Genomic DNA, 19,457 nt, shown 5'->3' with positions numbered 1-19,457 from the left:
CTCAAGTAGTGGGGAAGGCTCGGAGCCTGAGCAGCAGCAAAAATCTCAGCGTGGGCCTGATCTGAGCTGCTATGATTGAATGACTGGAGATGAAAACTGGCTGCAAATCAAAAGCTATTCCAGGAATGAAGGAATGGTGAAAGAATCAATGGAGGCCCAGCAGGCTCATATAACCATCTGCATGCAGATCTTTGCAGAGTCTTTCATTGTCTATACCCAGAACCTCCATCCTGTGTATCTACTCACTAACTACAGTAGCTGGCAATAATATATCTGCCCCAAACCCCATCTCCTCTACCTGTCACACATGGAATACAAACATATGTCACATTAAATACCAACTTCTAGCAACTAATGCCAAACTGGCTTAGCAAAAGGAGATAAGACCTGCTGTTCAAGGTACAGAAATTCCTGGTGCCTAATATTAGGACAGGGACGCGGGTGGTGCTGTGGGTTAAACCACAGAGCCTAGGACTTGCCGATCAGAAGGTCAGTGGTTTGAATCCCCGCGACAGGGTGAGCTCCCGTTGCTCAGTCCCCACTCCTGCCAACCTAGCAGTTCGAAAGCACGTCAAAGTGCAAGTAGATAAATAGGTACCGCTCCAGTGGGAAGGTTAACGGTGTTTCCGTGCGCTGCTCTGGTTCGCCAGAAGCGGCTTAGTCATGCTGGCCACATGACTCGGAAGCTGTACGCCGGCTCCCTCGGCCAATAAAGCGAGATGAGCGCCGCAACCCCAGAGTCGGCCACGACTGGACCTAATGGTCAGGGGTCCCTTTACCTTAATATTAGGACAGCAAGCGCCTCTTCCTCCTAAGAAGACTAAAGCATGTTCCACATACATAATAGATATAACACCACATTTCACAAAGCCAAAACAGTGCATTAATGGCATAGTCCTATGCATGTCTACTCAGAAGTCTTAGCGTGTATAATGAGGCTTTCTCCCTAATAAGTATGTTTAGGCTTGCAATCTAAATCGTTCAAACAGATGGATCAATTACCAAAACCAGAATTCCCAACAAACCCACAGGCCCCGCCCCCAATCCTTCACCTCTGCTAGCTGAAAGAAAAGCAGATTGGCAGGGGGGATTTGGGGCCCCTCCAAACATCCTTTTATTATGCATTTATGCTCAGGGTGGCATGGGGCAGTCATGAACAATTCCACTCTCCATACTTTCTGCACCTGCAAAGTTTAGAAACAGGGCATACGACTTAGCTTCCTATCAGGATCCAGCTGACAGAGCCGCTGCAAACCAGCGCGCCTCCTCCACTCCTCCCTTCGAGTTTGATAAGGGTTTCATGGTGCGGCGAGGCCGATCTGCTTGGACTCCCACCCCACGCCGACGGCGCGGACTTCGCCAACTCTCCCCGCCCCCGATCAAGCCTTGTGCAGCTCCCACAGGGCGCAGCGCTACGCAGCGAGAGGGCCATGGTGCGGGTGGCTGTGGCTGCGCGGCTCCTGCGCCTGCAGCGGCAGAAAGGCCCTGGCCTGCGCCCCGCGGGGATTGGGGCGGGCAGCGCACCCAGGAGGTTTGCCGCGGGGGCATCGGCAGCGACACTCTCCCGGCGCCTCGACCTGCGGGGCATCTACCCGCCCCTGGCCACCCCGTTCACCTCGCAGGGAGAGGTGGATTACAGCCGGCTGGAGGAGAACCTGCGCCTCTACTCCGGGATTCCCTTCCGAGGTAGGGTCGGCAGGCGGGGCAGAGCACCGAATGGAGAGGGCGGATGGTGCAGCAACTTTGTACTTTCTGGAGAGGGATGTGGGTCGCAGTTTGTTCCCGTGGGGTTCCGGGGGCGTTGGCAACGCTGTTGACTACACATCCACAACATTCATTTAAAGCTCTATGATGCCACTTGGAACAGTCATGGTTCCCCCCAAATAATCCTGAGAGCTGTCCTTGGCTAGAGGTGCAGAGAGTGACGGGCAGCGCCTCCCGTTTAGTCATTTGGGGTGAAAGGAGACATGCTGCCCTACCCCGCAGCCACCTGCCCTCCCATCCCCATTGGAGCAGCAGCCCTGGATTCCCCCCGCACAGGGTGCTGAGCCGAGGAGATGCAAAACTGAGAAAATCCATAATGGAGAAGATCCATTTTGGGGCGCCCAATTTAGGCCTCACACAGAGCGCCATATTACGAAAGATTACTCAAGTCTGCCCCTGGCTGGAGAAATGGTGCTGGCATTGGCACAGCCGTGCCAATTTCCAGCGAGATCTGGCAAAAATTGTAAGAGTACTTAGGAGACCCCTGTTCTCCTCCCAGAGCTACTACAGTGGTACCTTGGGTTACAGATGCTTCAGGTTATAGACTCCGCTAACCCAGATATAGTACCTTGGGTTAAGAACTTTGCTTCAGGATGAGAACAGAAATCACACAACAGCAGTGGAAGGTCCCATTAGCTAAAGTGGTACCTCAGGTTAAGAATAGTTTCAGGTTAAGAACGGACCTCCAGAACAAATTATGTTCTTAACCCGAGGTACCACTGTATTTCCAGAATGGTTTAAGACAAATCCCTCTTCATGGGGGAGCTCTGCGAAGTGTAGCTCTTCGAGAGGAATTGCTCTCCCTAGGTAGCTAGGGATAAGGACCCCATTCTTGGAATATCCTCTCCAAACAGATTTGTGGGGGTCTTGTTGTATCCTGGAAGGCAGGTTCACAGTGAACTAGGGCCCCCTTCTCTATAACTCTGGAAAGAGAAACAAAAAAAATCTCAATGCCTTTAAGAACTAAGAAATGCAACGTGTCTTGCTAGACCTTCTGCCCTGAAACTGATAAAGGCACAGAACGTTTTGCAGGAAAAATGGATGAGCAAGTGGTTTCACTGTCTTGTAGGCACAGTTATTCCCAGCCAGCTAGAGGGTGTGTGTGTGCGCTGGATGCACATACTGTGCTGAGAGGTCCTTCAGAGCTAGCACTGCTGCTTCTCCAGTGGTGACAATTTAACAGAGCAAAACCAAGCCTTTCATTTACTTGTTTCATCCGGCGGGACCTTTTCCAGTAAATAGGAAAGGGGTACACAGCTGAATTGTCAACTATGCTATTTCTTCAAAGACACACATGGCTGCCTGCACGAACTTTGGCCTTCGTCTGCAGCTCTGCTGGAGATGGGGGAGGAACCTGCATTTTTGGCGTATTTTTCCTTCCCCTCCCCCCAATGATGCTATCCTAGTCTTCACTAGCAGAGGACAACTTTGCATGGATACCCTACCAGTAACCGGCTGCCATACTTCCTGGATTCCACATGCCCAGGCATTTTCCCCGAAAAGGTCTTGGTTCACCACCTATCCAATTACAGTGACTGCCCTTTTCCAAGTGTAGTTACTATGTTGCTGACAGTTCCCCATCCCTGCTTTTGTAGCCTTACCTGTTGGATTTCTGTCTGAAATGCAGCTGCTAAAGGCACAGGAGCCCTGCCAGGAAGAAGTCAGTAATGCTGCCCGGCATGATTTTCTTCTCCTGGGGGTTTGGACATGGTTTGGCAGGCAAGAGTAGAAAGCTTCTGTAACTCAACTGTTGTTATAGCTGTGAGACAGAATTTCATTTGCTTGGCCACTTACCACCTTCTTGACTTTGTGGCCAAGCCCACTCTTAGATCGCCAGACTTCAGCTCCAGTAACATCCTGGTTAGACTACTGTCATGTGCTCGATGTGGGGCTGTCTTTGAAGACTTCATCAAATCTTCAATAGGCTCAAATTACAGCAGCTAGGAGGAAGCAGTTATGAGTTACCAGTCTCTGCAGCCACAGCAGGCGCTGTGATTCTCCAGTGGTTTGACTTTACCCCCGGAGGCACACTTCATGAGCTAGACTGTTGCCTGGAATATGTTCCTATGAACATACCTTGCCCATTTTAAAAGTTCAGTACTGGCTACCAGTAAAATTCCAGGCACAATTCTCTGTCATGAGGGTGTTGACATTTAAAGCTGTAAATAGCCTGGGACCAGGCTGCTGGATAATATGTGATTTTAATATTGGCTGCATGGGACTTTCTCTGGGTGCCCTTGCCATTAGAGGTACAGCAGCTGGGGAGAGAGACCTCAGTGTTGGCACCCTCCCCATGCAGATTTATGGAGTCCTTTTTTGCACAATTATTGTTTAGATTACAGGTTAACACTTTTTAAAAAATCATCAGGGTTCCTACTCCACTCCTAGTTCTTCTAGTTTTATTCACTCCTGCTTTATTGTTTTCTACTGCTATTTGGGCTTGTTTTGTTCATGCTCATTTGTTTTACATTTCATCATGTTATATATCTCTCTCTATATAGCTATATAGCTATATCGCTATCTACACACACACAGAGAGAGAGAGAGAGAGAGAGAGAGAGAGAGAGAGCGCTTTTTTTCAGCCAGAACTCGCCAGAACTCAGTTGGGTGCCATTGCCATTATAAGAGAACAAGGGAGACGTTCATGGTGAGTTCTGGCACCTCTTCTTTCACACACACACACACACACACACACACACACACACACACACAATTTTACTGTTTTTAGGTTTTGGTGTTTCTCTGTTTTTTGGGGGGTCCTTCTGTTTAAAAGCAGAACATAAACTCTTGAGATGAAAATGGCGGAGTTCCATGGTGGAAACAGAAACCCATTTCCAACTCTCTCTCTCTCTCTCTTTTTGCAGGTTTTGTGGTGCAGGGTTCCAACGGGGAATTTCCCTACCTGACTCAACAAGAACGCCTGGAAGTGGTGAGATGGGTGCGCCAAGCTATGCCCAAGGATAAGCTCCTGCTGGCTGGGACCGGATGTGAATGTGAGCAGCATGCAGGGGATGGGGCCCAGAGGATGCCATTCTCCAGCCGCACCACATCCTGAATTAAGATGCTAGAGCTGAGCAATGAACTTATATAGGCACTTTCTATCCCCTGCTTCCATCTCTGGTTCTTGGAGCCTCTTAATCTCACTGAGCCCATCCTTTGGTCCCACAGGCCTCTTAAAACCCATTTATTATTTTTGTCCATTTATCCTCTTTCTCCTCCTTCCTTTAGCAACTCGGGGCACCATTGAGATGACAGCACAAATGGCTGACAAGGGCGCAGACGCTGCCCTCGTGGTGACACCTTGCTACTTCCGGGGAAGCATGACCAGTGCAGCCTTGATTCATCATTACAAACAGGTGAAGGATGAGGCGCAGGCATCTCTCTGGTCAGAGCCGCAGGGACTGGGGGGAAGGCTGAGATGGTACCAAGATGGTGGTAACTTGTATTACAGGTTGGTTGATGTTGCAGGCATGAGTGGATTTTCAATAGAAATCTAATTAAAATAAATACCTTTAATTCTGAATTCAAGTGCAACTTCTCCCTAAGGCGCTTAGGGTTTTTATTACAGGCACCAGTGTTTGCCTGGGTTAAAAAGTATTTATTCAGAAAATAAAAAGCTTATTTGAGAAAGTAAAAGATGTGGGTTTGAAAAGAGAGAGCATTTGGTCTCTAGCTACCTTGAATTTTAGAACAAAGATCTGTACATTAAATAATCATTCTCTGTGTCTAATTCAGATCAGTGATGATTCATTTGCAGGGTTCCGTGTAGTATTAAACATGTGCTATATCCCCACAGCTCCTGAGCAGGGTACCCATAAATCAGAATGAATAAACACTTGACTTGCTTCTTCCAGGTCCTGTTCCCTTTCGTTATCATGATGTTCTTCCTTGGAATGAGACTGACCTTTGAGTACTAGTTATTTAGCTTGTGTATGAGAAGTTATTTATTTATTTCATAAAAATTTATACACCACATGATTGTAAAAAAAAAAAAAAAAAAAACGGTTTCCAAAAAGATTTAAAAAACAAAACAAAACAGGGAAGGTTTACAGCTATGCTTTAAAACATACAAGAGTTAAAATACTAAAGCAGATTAAAATTACCTCAACTTTCTAAGCACCTGGGTAGACTTGTCTAAATAAGAATGTTTTTAGCAGGTGCTGAAAAGAGTTAAATGGTTCCCCCCGTCAAAAGATGCTGGCAGACTCTTAGGGCCACCTGGGAGCCATTGGCTGCCATGTTAGGGCTGCAAGTCTTGTGAAACATTGCTGTGTTGGAAGAGTGGAGAAACGTGGCCCAGAAAAATGAGCATTTTGTTGCAGGGATGATGAAACCTGTGTCGCCACTACAACTCCCATCATCCCCAGCCAGCATGGCCCAAGGGTCCGGGATGATGGGAGTTGTAGTCCTGCATCATCTGCATGGCCGCAGGTTTGTTGTATTGCTTCACACTGAGAATTTAAAAAACCCAGACCTGTCCAGTCCCAGTGAAAACATTGGCTAGTAAGTGTAACAGCACACACAGTAAGTGTATCTATACCACAGCAGGGGGATGACTGGGGTTGACATGGATATTACTATGTGAAAGGAAGCATGTGAACCAGTCTTTGAAGGGTAACCTGCTGTGTGGAGGCTTCTCGCGGTTTGCATGTGGGTTTCCCCATGTGCCATGATCATGCTATTTTGTGTCCTCAGGTAGCTGAAGCATCTCCAATCCCTGTGATACTCTACAGTGTCCCGGCCAATACGAATCTGGAGCTGCCCACCGATGTGGTGCTCAGCCTAGCACAGCACCCCAACATTTTGGGGATCAAGGACAGTGGTGGCAATGTGAGTGAAGGGGGGAAGGCCGGGTGCTGAGACAAAGCGGGTTGCGTCTTGGGGTGCTGGCAAGAATCTGAGTTGGAGGGCCTGTCAGTATTGGCCCTCTTAAGCAAGCTAATGGCCCACAGGGGGATCTGGAGACCTGCCAGTAGGCCCCCTCCTCCTAGAGTATTGAAAGATTAACTTTGAAGTAATGATTGCCCACAGCTTAGAAAAGGCTGTTTTCCATGTCAGGGCAGGGCCAGGTGGCAGTTTCCTCACACTCTTACTTTTCATTAGCTTTGTTAATGTGTAACCCCAAAAATTTGGATCCCCTCCAAACTGATGCGAAGGTTTTGTGCTCTCTTTAATAACCCTAAACACTTAAACACTCACACACAGACACTTTCAAACTGTGATCCATCCTGCCAGTGGAGCTAAGGAATCAGCAGGAATCAGCAGTAATAAAACAGCTCCATTTGCTTACCCCAACAAATCCATCAGGAGGTATGTGACTGGAAAGCGGCTGTGATCTCTGTCGAACCCAGACCTTCAGCGGTGACTCTACAAGTGTATTTCACCTCCTTTTGGTATTACACGATCTCTGTTTCCCAAAACTTCAGCGCCACCTTTGTGGGCCTCTCATCTACCCAGGAATTCGGCAGGCTGTGCTGTTAACAACGTGACAGCACCACGTGACCTTAGACTACCACCCTTTGCTTAGTAGCATAGTCCATCCATCCCTCCCCACTTGATGTTGAGATCGCCCATTGTAGGTAGAGCATTAGATAAGTGAAGCAAAAAGAGGGGAGTTGCTGTAGGGGTTGATGCTCTTCTTTCAAAGACCAGGAGCTGCCTGGTAGCTTAAAGGGGACATGAATAAAGCAATGGCAGAGCAGCGATTTCATTGTCAGCGTCAACTGTTGCCCCCTCATTTTGATGGATGCCTACTACTGTCCTCCCCTATCAAGTGATCCCATCTCTTGCCAGATCACCCGCCTCGGACTGCTTGTCCACAGGACCCAGCATGAGGACTTCCAGGTATTGGCAGGATCAGCTGGTTTTCTGCTGGCCAGTTACATTGTAGGTAGGTGATATTGGGAGCTGATGTCCATACGGGGCAGTTCTGGAGAGAGTGGCTGGTTGGCTGTTTCAGGAGATGGGGAAGGGTTACAAAATAGCCTAGGGTGTGCATTATAACATTTGTCAATAGATTAAATAAGTATTTTCCAACTTGGTTACCCTTGAGCAGAGTATGATCTATCTTTCTTTCTTTCTTTCTTTCTTTCTTTCTTTCTTTCTTTCTTTCTTTCTTTCAAGTAGGAGTTGGAAGCTGCTGCAGGGAGCCCAACATTTGGTCCAGGCTTTGCTAGTTTGAAATGAGCAGAGCGCAAAAGAATGCTGGGGAAGTGGTGTGTGTATCATGCAAAGATGCCTGTTTCACTGCCTAGGTGCCCTATTCTTTTTTTGATGGAACTATGCTCCTTCCTCCAGGTGCTGCTGGAGGGATTTGTGCCCTTGCCAACGTGCTTGGCTCTCCAGTCTGTCAGCTTGAGCAACTGTGCTGTGCTGGAAGCTGGGATGAGGCCCGTGCACTGCAGCACCGACTCATTGAGCCTAACATTGCGGTAAGAGGCAGAAAACGGGAGGGAAGTGGGACATAAGAAGTGGGAACACCCCACTTCCTTGGGAATGTATGGGGAGGAAAAGGCCCAACTGGAAAAGAGGTAAGGCTTTGGTGAAGCTCCCAACAGAACAGAATACAGTTGTTGCTCATGGTCTGGAACACAGGCTGTGGGTCAAGTCCTATCCTTCCCTATCCTTTGCAAACCATGTTCCCTGAAGCAGAGGTTATCTGCTTCAGTGGTCAGCAGTATGACTAAGTAATTGTGTTTTATTGCTTGCCCTTTGGTCTTACATTTTTCCCACTTTGCCCTGTTCTATTCTGTGTGAGCGTCCGTGTTCTGAGCCATCTCAGCATTCCATTTTTATTTTTGTGACAATTTTGGGAATGTCAGCCATGCTTTGGATTTTTCTTGGCAAAACCTGTGACTTATTCACACTACAATTTTCTGGATTTTGCAAAAGCATGATATGCAAATGTGAATTTTTATTTTATTTTTGGGCAGTTTCATTTTGGCTCCATTTAATAATTTCAGAAACATATCTAGGGCTTGTAATTCTAGTACTAATCCTCTGGAGCCCTTGTGCCTTCCTCCCAAAGCTTGATAAGCAAAGAAAACCTGCTGGGTGCATGGGTGGGGAAAATAAATAAATAAATGAAGAACAGAGAACAGTTTCCCCAGTTCTCCATGTATTTATTCCCCCGCCCACCTGTGTAAGATTGCGATTGCATAAGTAAAGTGAGCGCAAGTTGTAAGCTTACTGTATATCCTTGTACTAGTAGTACTTTATTAGACCTCATGTAGTCTAAGAATTAACCAACCACTTCTTCAAATGTACATACACTGTTGACTTCAAACATTCACGCTTAGTATGATCTGCACCATTACCTCCTTGCCTGAACTGATTAAGTGTCAAACAGGAATTCCTGGGTCATAACACTTGCCTATGTCTAATGTTCTGGACATTCTGTGACCACAGACAAGTCCTTGATGGTGCAGTTCTTCAGTTTCTGCAGGCCTAGAGCTGAGTGATGCTTGTAGGAAAAGGGGGTTCACGTACACCTCTGCCACACTGTTGGCCACAGAGCAGTTCTGAGTGCCCTGCACTGTTTCTCTTTCCACAGGTAACAAGCAAGTTTGGAGTCCCAGGCCTGAAACAGGCCATGGAATGGTTTGGTTTAAATGGCGGCTTCTGTCGCTCTCCCTTGCTCCCGCTAAGTGAGGCACAAGTGAGGGAGCTGCGCCAGGATTTCACCTCCAACGGATGGCTCTGAAAGATGAAGCTGTTCCAGGCAATGGTCGGAACCTTGAAATGGGCAGCAGGCATATTGCCATCCAGTTAAGCCCCAAATTTCATATCCTGCAGCTTACTAAAATACAGCTCATTCAACCTACACCGTTCATTGGCATGTTTGAAAACCAAAGTAGTATTACAAGTGAAACAGCATAATGAAGATGCCAGAAAGGTTTTCAAATGGGCAAGTAAGCACTTTTCATGGCAGTAGCTCTGAATTCCTTTTCTCATAGAGGTTCTAACCCTTTCTGCTTGGAATCGCCAAATTTGTCCTTATCTGGGGTACTTATCTATTGTATCAAATTGACCATTGGGGGCCCATTTAACATTTGAGTGCCCGAGGCACTATCCTTTCAGGTTGACTTCCTTTCCCCTGCTCCCCCAGCTGACAAAGAGAAAGAAAGTAGACTCCATGTCCTTTGCTTTTCCAAGGGGATTTGGATAACAGCTGGAGCCACAAAATTAAAACTACCATGGTCTGCCAATAAACAGAGTTGCAGTCCAACCATATCTGGAAGGAAATAGGTGCCTCATACTCCTACTCCCCCCATCATTACAATTTTCCAAGGTGATGTCAAAGGAGTTTGCTGCATGACTTACGTGGCCTACTTCCATAAGTCAGTAGGTGTTGACCAACTGCAAATTCACAAGGTGTGTAAGAATGGAAGAGGGTGGAGCCATATTTGTTTGATCCATAGATTCATGGTACTGACTGGTGTTAGCTCACCAACTTTGTTGTTGTTTAGTCGTTTAGTTGTGTCCGACTCTTCGTGACCCCATGGACCAGAGCACGCCAGGCACTTCTGTCTTCCACTGCCTCCCGCAGTTTGGTCAAACTCATGCTGGTAGCTTTGAGAACACTATCCAACCATCTCGTCCTCTGTCGTCCCCTTCTCCTTGTGCCCTCCATCTTTCCCAACATCAGGGTCTTTTCCAGGGAGTCTTCTCTTCTCATGAGGTGGCCAAAGTATTGGAGCCTCAGCTTCACGATCTGTCCTTCCAGTGAGCACTCAGGGCTGATTTCCTTAAGAATGGATAGGTTTGTTCTTCTTGCAGTCCATGGGAAGCTCACCAACTAGGAAGCAGCTTTTAACAGGGAAGATGCTGTATTTGCAAGATACTGCTTCCTGGTGCTGAGTCTCTTGCCCTCAGTGACCAAGATAGCATGGGTGGGATTACCGGTAATCTTTAGAAAAGTATGTTCTCCAGGTAAAAATGCTTTGCCCCGTCTACTGTCTCAGTAATGGTACACTCTGCTTGCAAATGGGAAATAGAGTGACTGAATAGATGGTGAAACCAGCACAATTTCAGGCCAGAGCTGTGCATTGAACCAAAGGAGGGAAGCATGGATTGTCTACACAAAACAAAAGCATCATACAGAGCTGAGTGTGCCTGCTGCTGTCTTCCCCACATAAAGATAATTAGAAAGGCTATTACAGCATGCACACAGCCCACCCTTGCTGATACATTACATCCTTCCAATAGGAGAAAAAAGACATGGAGGCAGAGATTCAGCAACTCTTTATTTGGCCAAGGCCCTTACATGGGCAGAGACACAAAAGGCACGAGGGTGGCATTGACACGCAGACATTCAGTGTGGAGGTGGGCTGGTAACAAGAGGCTCCAGCGTGGCACTTAGGGACACACACCATGCAGGTCAATGCTTGGCTAAGAACACCCCCCAGTCCCGAAACAATCCCATGTGTACTTTCAGTGCACAGAAACACAAAGTGGCTGGGTAGAAACTAAGTCGCTCTTCAAAGGCCACTCAGTCCCAACTCAACTCCCCAGCCCATCATTTCACAGGCTGATATCCCACAGCTAGCTTTCCCCTTCTGCTGGCCCAGCCCTATATTTCCATTCAGCCTGCGAGGACCCTCCCAGGAGCTGTTTCTTTTCTTCCACGTCATTGCCCCAGCTTAGCATGCAAATGTATTAGGGATGCCCTGCACACTCCCTAGTTTTTGAAGGCTCCAGTGCTCACTTACTCCCCCTACCAAAATGCTCCTAAAGAGCTACACAGCATTACCAACTCAGTGCAACCACCTCTTTGGACCTAATGGACAAAATGGGGATGGACACCACTTCTTTTGGGTATCTACAGGGCTGTATGTCATTTCTCTGTGACTGCGTTCAACAATATTGGACACAGCAGTCAGCATCATGAGACTTGGTTGTATATTTTAAAGCAAATTTCTAGCCATTAAGGCAGCAAAAGATAGGCTTAAAAGCATTCAGGCAATGCCTGATAAAATCTGAGAAACTGGAAGAGAGAGTTAGGGGATGCACAAGTGTTCAAGAGATACGGCATTAGTGCTCTCCAAAGCACTTTTGCCTTTTCCTATTACTAGCAAAAGCAGAAATCATGCAAAATAAATAATTATATGCCAATTGTTTCCGCGTAATTTATACATGTTGCAGAATTCAGTTTTTCTTTGTACAGAATTGTCATTTTTGAAGGGCAGAATACACGCAGCCCTGTGTCTATGGCACTATGGTGCATGGATGCCATGCAACAGCTCTGGAAGATCTCTCCCTCCGGGTCAAGGAGCACAAACCTTATATAAGGGAGAAAAGCTGACTTTCACCCAAGAGGCAATCCAAATACTCACAGTGAGAATGGCCCAAGTGAACTGGATAAAGCATCAGAAAGCAGTGGCAGAAAGCAGTGGCAGTGCGTCCCAGATATACTCTGGGGCCTAAAGGATGGCAGGCATTGCAGCTCAAGTCTCCTTCTTTGGGCTGATGTACAACATCGGGGAAAGGCACATTCAGAAGGTCTAGAATTCTGCAGTATATAAATTTTCCATTTTTGCATTAAAAATAAATAAATAAATAAATAAATAAATAAATAAATAAATGGAACGAAGAACCCCATTGAAGCAACAAGAGAGAGAACCAGAGGTTTAGGGCTGTGGAGGGTGACTGGAAGCTGTGCTAAATGCAAGTTCCAACTTCTCCCTTGAACACTGAAGACCAACCCATCTAATCTCATGAACTCTCAGCTGCACTAGTCTCAAGCTAAGAAAAAGGTAAAATGATGTCTAAGCATTAGTGAGTCACTCCTTGTGCCTCTAAGGTGGTGGTGGGAGCACACACACACACACCCCGCTGTTCCCACCGCAAATGGGGCACTAGAAGACTGTCCTATGGAGAACGCTCTTGACAAAGGAATGCCACAGCCTCAGGAGTGGCAGACCCTCTGTGTGGCAGGGGACAGTGGCTCTATAAGTTGAGGTTTGGCACCGGATTACACTATGGGGGCCAGGCTGTTTTAAAGAAGTGACTCAGGTAGGCTCCCCACCTGATCAGGGCTGATTTGGGATCATCTACCTCCTAGAGATGGTGTCTGTCTCTGTGACTCCTGCACTCCACACTCCTGCCAACCCCCAGGCTGAGCTGCAGTTTCATGGGAGAGTCCTGGGGTAGGGTGCTTTAGAGCTTGCACCCATCATGCTGTGAGGCCATGCGCCAATTTAGAGGCACTCTGAGCACGCTGGACCACTGCCTGGCACTTCTCCCGTCGCAAGAGTTTGTTGTTCTCAAAGAAGCCTTCATTGCGGGGGATTCCGTGAGAGCCATCAGGAAAAGTCAGAAGCCCTTTGGAAGAAAACAAAACATCATTATTCAGCAGGGCTCAAGGCAGAGGATCAGACTTGCAAGACTTCAGCTCAGGAGAGCCGAGAATCAAGAGCTGTGAATCAAGACGAAGCACTGGGGTATATGTCAGCCTATACTGTGCTTTGGAGAATGGTGTTTGCCCAGTTCTCACTTCTCCCCATCCCACACTGCAGCCGTCCTTCCAAAATAGATTTAGCCCTAGAAGATCAGTGTTGCTGCTTGGCTACTCCAAACAAGGAGTTTGCAGTACTCACCAAAGCCATCAACACGTCCACCCTTGAATTCTCCCTCAAAGGTCATGTTGTCATACCGTGTGAAGACTCCAACGCCGTTGAATTTTCCCTGTACAAACTCCCCTTCATACCTGCGTCAATAATAGGATTGTGTAAGGATAACGTACTATGGCATACAGCCAGAAACTGAAAACACCAGGAGGAACACAGTATTCTGTACAGAAGGCAAAGAGCCAAAGAGGCATCACTAAGGAGCTCTTTAAACATGAGTCTGTAGTAATCACAGTGACTACAGAGAACCTAGGATGAGGATGGTGTAACAGCCAAGACAAAGAAGTGCTTGCTTATGGTTCTGAATCACAGAGGCATGCTCACATACAAAAAGGGCTTCATGCTAGGCATAGCAAGGCATAGACATTCTTCCAAGTCCAACAACACAGCAGAGCAGCCTGCTCCACAGAGCTTCCTTTTACTCTTATTTTCTTGGGGCTGCTTAGGTCATGCACATGCACCAAATGCAAGCCTAGAACAGTGTGTGCCCCCAGCCCTGTACCCACCTGGAGCCATCTGCAAAAGTGAGCACCCCACAGCCATTGAAGAGACCATTCTCAAAGTGTCCCAGGTAAATGCTGCCATCAGCAAATGTCAACTGCCCAACACCATGCCGGCGCCCTAGGCAGGGAGAACAAGCAGTATTGCTCCTTTGTCAGTTGTCAAAAAGGGAACCATGGTGCCCATTAAGCAACAAATCAATGAAATCTATGGTGGCACTTTTAATTTCAAAAAAGGGACAAAAGGAATAGGATGTGGGCAGTGGTAGAGGTCATGCTGGCTAATATGTCTTACAGAGAAAGAATGTAACAGACCCCTGCTGTTGCTTGTTCCTTCTACCATCCACAAGGCATGCTGGAGCTTAGTATGCATTCATACAGAGACTCACAGTGCAGACACAATACCGTTCGTAAAGGGCTTTGTGGACCTCAAGGTTGCTAAGTTTGATTGTGCAGCCAGTGAAGGATCTCCGAGTCTCCAATATATCACATGCATGTTCCTAAAGAACAGTTTTTGCCATCCACCACCACACATAAACAACTGCCAGCCAATGGGATACAGTGGCCAAGAAGAGGTTCCTTGTTCTCTCCATATCTTGATGGGAGCACTTGTGGGACCAGAGCAGAGAGCACTACCTGGGAGAGGAGGTTGGGACCACAACAGGGTATAAGGAGCTGTAGTTCCTTCCCCACATGCTATGGTCCCAGACCAGATAAAGCCCCCTGCACTTAAAGGCACAGCCATACAGGTAATGTAATGTGTAGTTTGGCCTCTAGAGAGGAAGTTATATGCAGTCCGCCAAGAACAGACCCCGTCCCCTGTACTTGGCTCAATGTGGGGACCGCACTCTGCACTTGGCCAGCCTCACTCACCTTCCTTCCACTCCCCACAATATTCCTCCCCGCTGGAGTAGGTGAAGGAGCCCTTGGTCAAGGTCATGGTGCCAGCTTTCAAGAAGGCAAGACAACAGCTGCAAGAAAAGATGCAGGAGTTTGAAAGCAGGATAAGATGCCCATGGGGAGGAAGAGCACTTCAGAAACTAGGGAGAAGTACAGCAAGCTGAGGAGACAGGAAAGCCACATCCACCAGTTTTGGATCCATGCAGTATGAGCAACATGCATGTGAAAAACTTTCTGACAGTAAGAGCTGTTCGACAGTGGAATGGGCTCCCTAGGGAGGTTGTGGACTCTCCTTCCTTGGCCACCAGTATGAACTCTGAACAGTCTATACTGTACTGGCATATTTATTACAAGGTAGTATAATTCCATTTTGTTATCCCCAATCCAATAAGGAACTCTTTAAGTTTTTATCCCGCCTTTCCTGCAAGGGACTTGGGACAGCATGTCTCCTGCCCCCCCCCTTCTGAATACTCACAACAATCCTGTAAGGTACGTTAAAGAGAGAGAGAGAGAGAGAGAGAGAGAGAGAAATTAATGGGCTGAAGTCACCCAATGAGTTTCATGGGCTGAGCCAAGATTGGAATTTAGGTATTCCTAGTCCTTGTCTAACTACTACACAACACACACAGTATGCAGGAGCAAAACTCTCAAACACATGTTCCCCCCCAAAATAGGGTATCCTACCTTAGTAGGGAAGGACACACAAGGCTTAAGCCGCAGGAGTTCAGCTCCCAGAGCTGACCTGGCATATATGTGTTTTGCAGACTCCTGCCCTATTTCTCCACATCAGTGCCACACAGAGCAATTTCCTGCCTCCACCAGACAAACGTATCCATTCTTTCCACAGGAAATTCAAGCCTTATGGCTCACGTTGCTATTTCTTCTTGGGTTTTTTTCACCAGACTAGACTCAAATGCAGCTCCAGAACAAAGGGCTCTACCTCCATGAAACATTCATGTGTGGAGCCCAGATGGGGACCCAGCCTGGTGCTTCCTATCTCAGAGGCTTATTCAGGCAGTTTTCAGCATTAAACGCTGCTATCTCCCCCCTCCTAATATCAGCAAGAGACTAGTAGAACTGCAAAGTGCCCAGGCCCCTTTGTACTACATATTTACTACATGCGGATGGATGATGGGTATTTTAATGTATGTCATCTCCCCCATTTATTTACTGTTTGACAGATCCTAAAGCAACTAGCAGAACCTACATGTTGAATTCCCTGCTTAGTATTCCAAACACCCGCCTAGAACTCTCCATGGCTTGGCAAGGGCAGAAACCTTTGTGCCCGGCTAAGCAAGGATAGCCAGAAGGAAAGTTTACTGTTCAAATCCATCTACACTTGGCTCTGTCCAGGAAGACAAGTTACATTTAGAAAAATGTAAGGAGCTTTCAAGGGCAGATCAAAGGAAGGGGTGGGGCTGAATAATAAAATCATTACCATGTTGTTCTAAACTGCCTTGAGGGTGTTTTTTGTTTTTTGCAATCAAGTGGTGAATAAATTTTATGAAATAAAGTAAGAAAGATATAAAATGACATTGTTATTATTATCATCATCACTGATTTATTAATCTTCATCTAAACAACAATCTCAAAGCACTAAAAGCCCTGATCTGAGTTATGGCACAGCAGGCTTCTGAAACCTTTGGAACTTACAGAAAACCTTCCACCGACCACAGCAACCTACTGGGTGTGTAAGGGATGAGGTGGTTGCTCAAGTAACCTGGTCCTGAGACACATAGGGCCTTGTACATAAGAAGCAATACCTTGAACTTGGTTCAACAGCAGACTGGCATCCAAAGCAAATTGCACAAGTAGGGAGTTATATGGAGGTGGTAGTTTGCCCCAGCAATCTAGCCGTCTCATTATGCCTCAGCTGCAGCCTCTGAAGCAACCCCAAGGGTGGCCCCACATAGAATGCATTGCAGTAATCTAGCTGTGACATTACCAATGCATGGACAACTGTGGCCAAGGTATCCTGGTACAGGAATGGCACTACTGACCTGCAGACACCTGCACCTCCAGAGACAGAGCTGGATCGATGAGAATTCCCAAACCACACCCCTCCTCCTTCAGGAAGACGTGAAATTTTGATAGCTGCTGGCTATCATACATTGTAAACCCAAGCAGACAGAACCTTTCTTTCTTTCTTTTTATTTCTTTAGAGGCATGCAAGCTAGTGGGCATTACAGAATCCTGTGGCAATGAATTCCATATTGTATAGAGCTAGTCTTAAATCAAAAGTGTTGCCTATCAATTTCAACCAAATCATAACTCTGAGGACTCCACACAGACAACATTCAGAACAATGGACAAAACAGCTGTATATCAGCATCTTTGTAATTGGAATATACAACTGGCAAGCGAAAGAGAAAGGAGCCCCTTGAGCAAGGAAGGATGTACACTACATCAATGAGCTCACAGCAGGCAATGACATGAGCTGCCTGGAAGCTCTGTGGGAAAGAGGAAAGCAATGAGAAACGGGAAATGTGTGTAATTTGTATTACTGGAAGACAGAAATGCAACCACCTAAGATAATGCCTACCTTTTGGGAGACAGCAAATAGGGGTAGTATTCAACTTGGGTTTACTCAGAGTTGGTACATTGAAGTTAATAGACTCAACTTAGTCATGTTCATTAATTTCATTGGGTCTTTCGGTTAATTTCTTTGAGTAAAACTTACGTTTGATTTTAGATGAAAAGGGAGATGCTGCCGCGCTAGAACCCAGACCTCTCCAAATAGAAACACCCTACCCTAGCAGGGGCAGCAGATAGGTGGAATCTAGAGTCAACTAATTTTAGTTTTGTCCCCATCCTCCTCCCTGCTGAATATTACAGGGGCAACACTGAGACCAGGGAGGAGGAAGCTGATGGCCCTGGACAGGTGGTAAGTAGGAAGGCAGGTAGGTGGGACCCGGCTGAGGGCAGATAGAGGTTGGTGGGGCAGTGCCCCATTAGACCCAATGGACTAGCACCTAGTTCTGGAAATAAAGAATGGTTAATTTATTTTCAAAGTCTACAGTGAATGATAGCAAATCAATACATGGTAGTGCTCACCTACCAAACTGCTGCTGTAGTAGAACAGCAGGGAAACTAACATCACTACAATCGGAGCCCAGATTTGAGGCTAGCCTTAGACTTGAAGTCATGTAATAGTGCAGTTAACCTGTTACAAGTCCAGGAGACAGAAGAAGATATAAGAGGTTCAAGGTGCATTAAATGTCAAGATGTAAATAATCACTACTCTTTTTACCACAAATTACCAAGACACTCAAACCAACAAAATAATTGGAGCAAAAAGTCATCCTTATGAAAATACAACTTTAATCTGTTCACGTTTGGAAGGCAAGATATACTTAAGAATTTTCTTGTTAATGACCAGCGCTGGCTGGAGGGCTACAGAGGAGGCGATGAGGTTCGCCTCGTCTCCGAGGGACCACGCGATGGCTGTTGCTTCCCTGGAAACAATTACAACAGATTTGCTGGAGCAGAGCGATCCCAGCTGCTCTGCAGCAGCAGCAAACCAGGCGTGTGTAACAGTTTCTCAAGCTGTGAAGAGGGACACCCCAACCCACTCGGAAACCAGCAGAATTTGGCAGTAACCATCAGGTCGTCTTACCGGGCAGCGGGAGCCTGGCATGAGTCAATTAAAACAGAAAGGCAGCTACAAAGAGAGAAGTGTGTCGCTATTATGTCTCTGCTCCAGCTCTTCAAGCCGCGGCAAAATGCCTTTCAGGCAGCCTCAACACTCCCGAGTCACCACGGTGCAAAATCACAATCGCCAAACAAACGAAACAAAACCCCCCAACTCTCACAGCGTCGCTCCTGAATTCGGGTCCTTGCAGGATGCTGAAGTCACGCCATGCCGCCCGGCGAAGCCACGCCCATGCCCTAGTGCCACTCCGGCTACTTCAGCCACCCGATCATAGGTACCAAACTCCCTAGGGCCCTGGGTGCCCGAGCAGCACCCACAAAATTCCCCAGGAAGGGGCCGGGCACCCACAAATTTCAGCGCCTGGGTCATGCATAGTGCGGTCTCGGGACCCAGCTGGCTCTCGTGCACCCGCTGCAGGCAGCCCCCCGCTACCACCCTTCGCCACGCAGCCCTTGTGGGTGCTCTCCTCCGCCGCGGCACCCCAAAGCCCCCGCAGCCCACCCACCCCAGCAGCCTCCGCATAGCGGCTCCCAGCCCAGGCACCGCTTCCCCTCAGCCCTTCTGGGCGGCATCCCCGACGGCCGCGCCCCTCACCTGCGCTCCGAGCTTCTCCGCAGCTGCCACCAGCCCCACACCCCTTCGGTCTCCCCCCATCGGCCGCCGCCGCCTCCTCCTCTCCTTTCGCTCCGTCAGTTATGCCAGGCTTCCCTCACACCCACCACCCAGGGCAACCGCCCACCAGGAACCATCCGCGCACGCCGTTGGCTGTTGCCCTGGCAACCCGCAGTAACGCGCCTCTTCATTGCCCAGCCTCCCTGCTGAGCTCCCCCGCCCTTCCCACAGCAGCCTTCTTTGTGAAGGGCGAGGAGGGTTCCCCCCTCCTTTTTCGAATTCTTTTTTTTTTTTAAACAGGGCGGCCATCTTTGTGAGGGGCAAGAGTGCTTTCTTTCCTTCCTACCACACGCTAGGGGCTGCCATATTGAGGCCTTTCTGTACTCGTTTCCTTTGAGGGCA

General features: G+C 47.6%; 2 protein-coding genes across 4 annotated transcripts; one reads left to right on the top strand and one right to left on the bottom strand.

Annotated features, from left to right (window-relative positions):
* The first annotated feature begins 1,413 nt into the window (after positions 1 to 1,413).
* Positions 1,414 to 9,586, top strand: HOGA1 (4-hydroxy-2-oxoglutarate aldolase 1). The gene is made up of 7 exons (XM_082224992.1): positions 1,414 to 1,686; positions 4,629 to 4,757; positions 4,993 to 5,120; positions 6,460 to 6,594; positions 7,558 to 7,654; positions 8,062 to 8,195; positions 9,317 to 9,586. Exons 1-7 carry the CDS (start codon positions 1,431 to 1,433, stop codon positions 9,464 to 9,466), a joined length of 1,029 nt encoding a protein of 342 aa, XP_082081118.1. The 5' UTR covers positions 1,414 to 1,430; the 3' UTR covers positions 9,467 to 9,586.
* A 1,410-nt stretch (positions 9,587 to 10,996) lies between these two features.
* On the bottom strand, positions 10,997 to 19,173 carry MORN4 (MORN repeat containing 4). 3 transcript variants are annotated; one of them, XM_082224997.1, is made up of 6 exons: positions 19,038 to 19,157; positions 17,846 to 17,954; positions 14,765 to 14,862; positions 13,898 to 14,012; positions 13,362 to 13,471; positions 10,997 to 13,086 (listed from the first exon to the last, which is right to left on the bottom strand). In XM_082224997.1, the coding sequence occupies exons 2-6, from the start codon at positions 17,935 to 17,937 to the stop codon at positions 12,938 to 12,940; spliced, it is 564 nt and encodes a 187-aa protein (XP_082081123.1). In that variant the 5' UTR covers positions 17,938 to 17,954; positions 19,038 to 19,157; the 3' UTR covers positions 10,997 to 12,937. The 3 variants fall into 3 exon arrangements, with proteins under 3 accessions (XP_082081123.1, XP_082081125.1, XP_082081124.1); XM_082224999.1 differs by having other exon boundaries at positions 17,850 to 17,954; positions 19,038 to 19,154; XM_082224998.1 differs by lacking the exon at positions 17,846 to 17,954 and having other exon boundaries at positions 19,038 to 19,173.
* Between the last annotated feature and the right edge of the window lie 284 nt (positions 19,174 to 19,457).

The sequence above is a fragment of the Podarcis vaucheri genome (assembly GCF_965113315.1).
Source record: "Podarcis vaucheri genome assembly, chromosome: 5".
Lineage (NCBI taxonomy): Eukaryota > Metazoa > Chordata > Lepidosauria > Squamata > Lacertidae > Podarcis > Podarcis vaucheri.
Note: the sequence above shows the minus strand (reverse complement) of the source record. Positions and strands in the feature narration are given on the sequence as shown.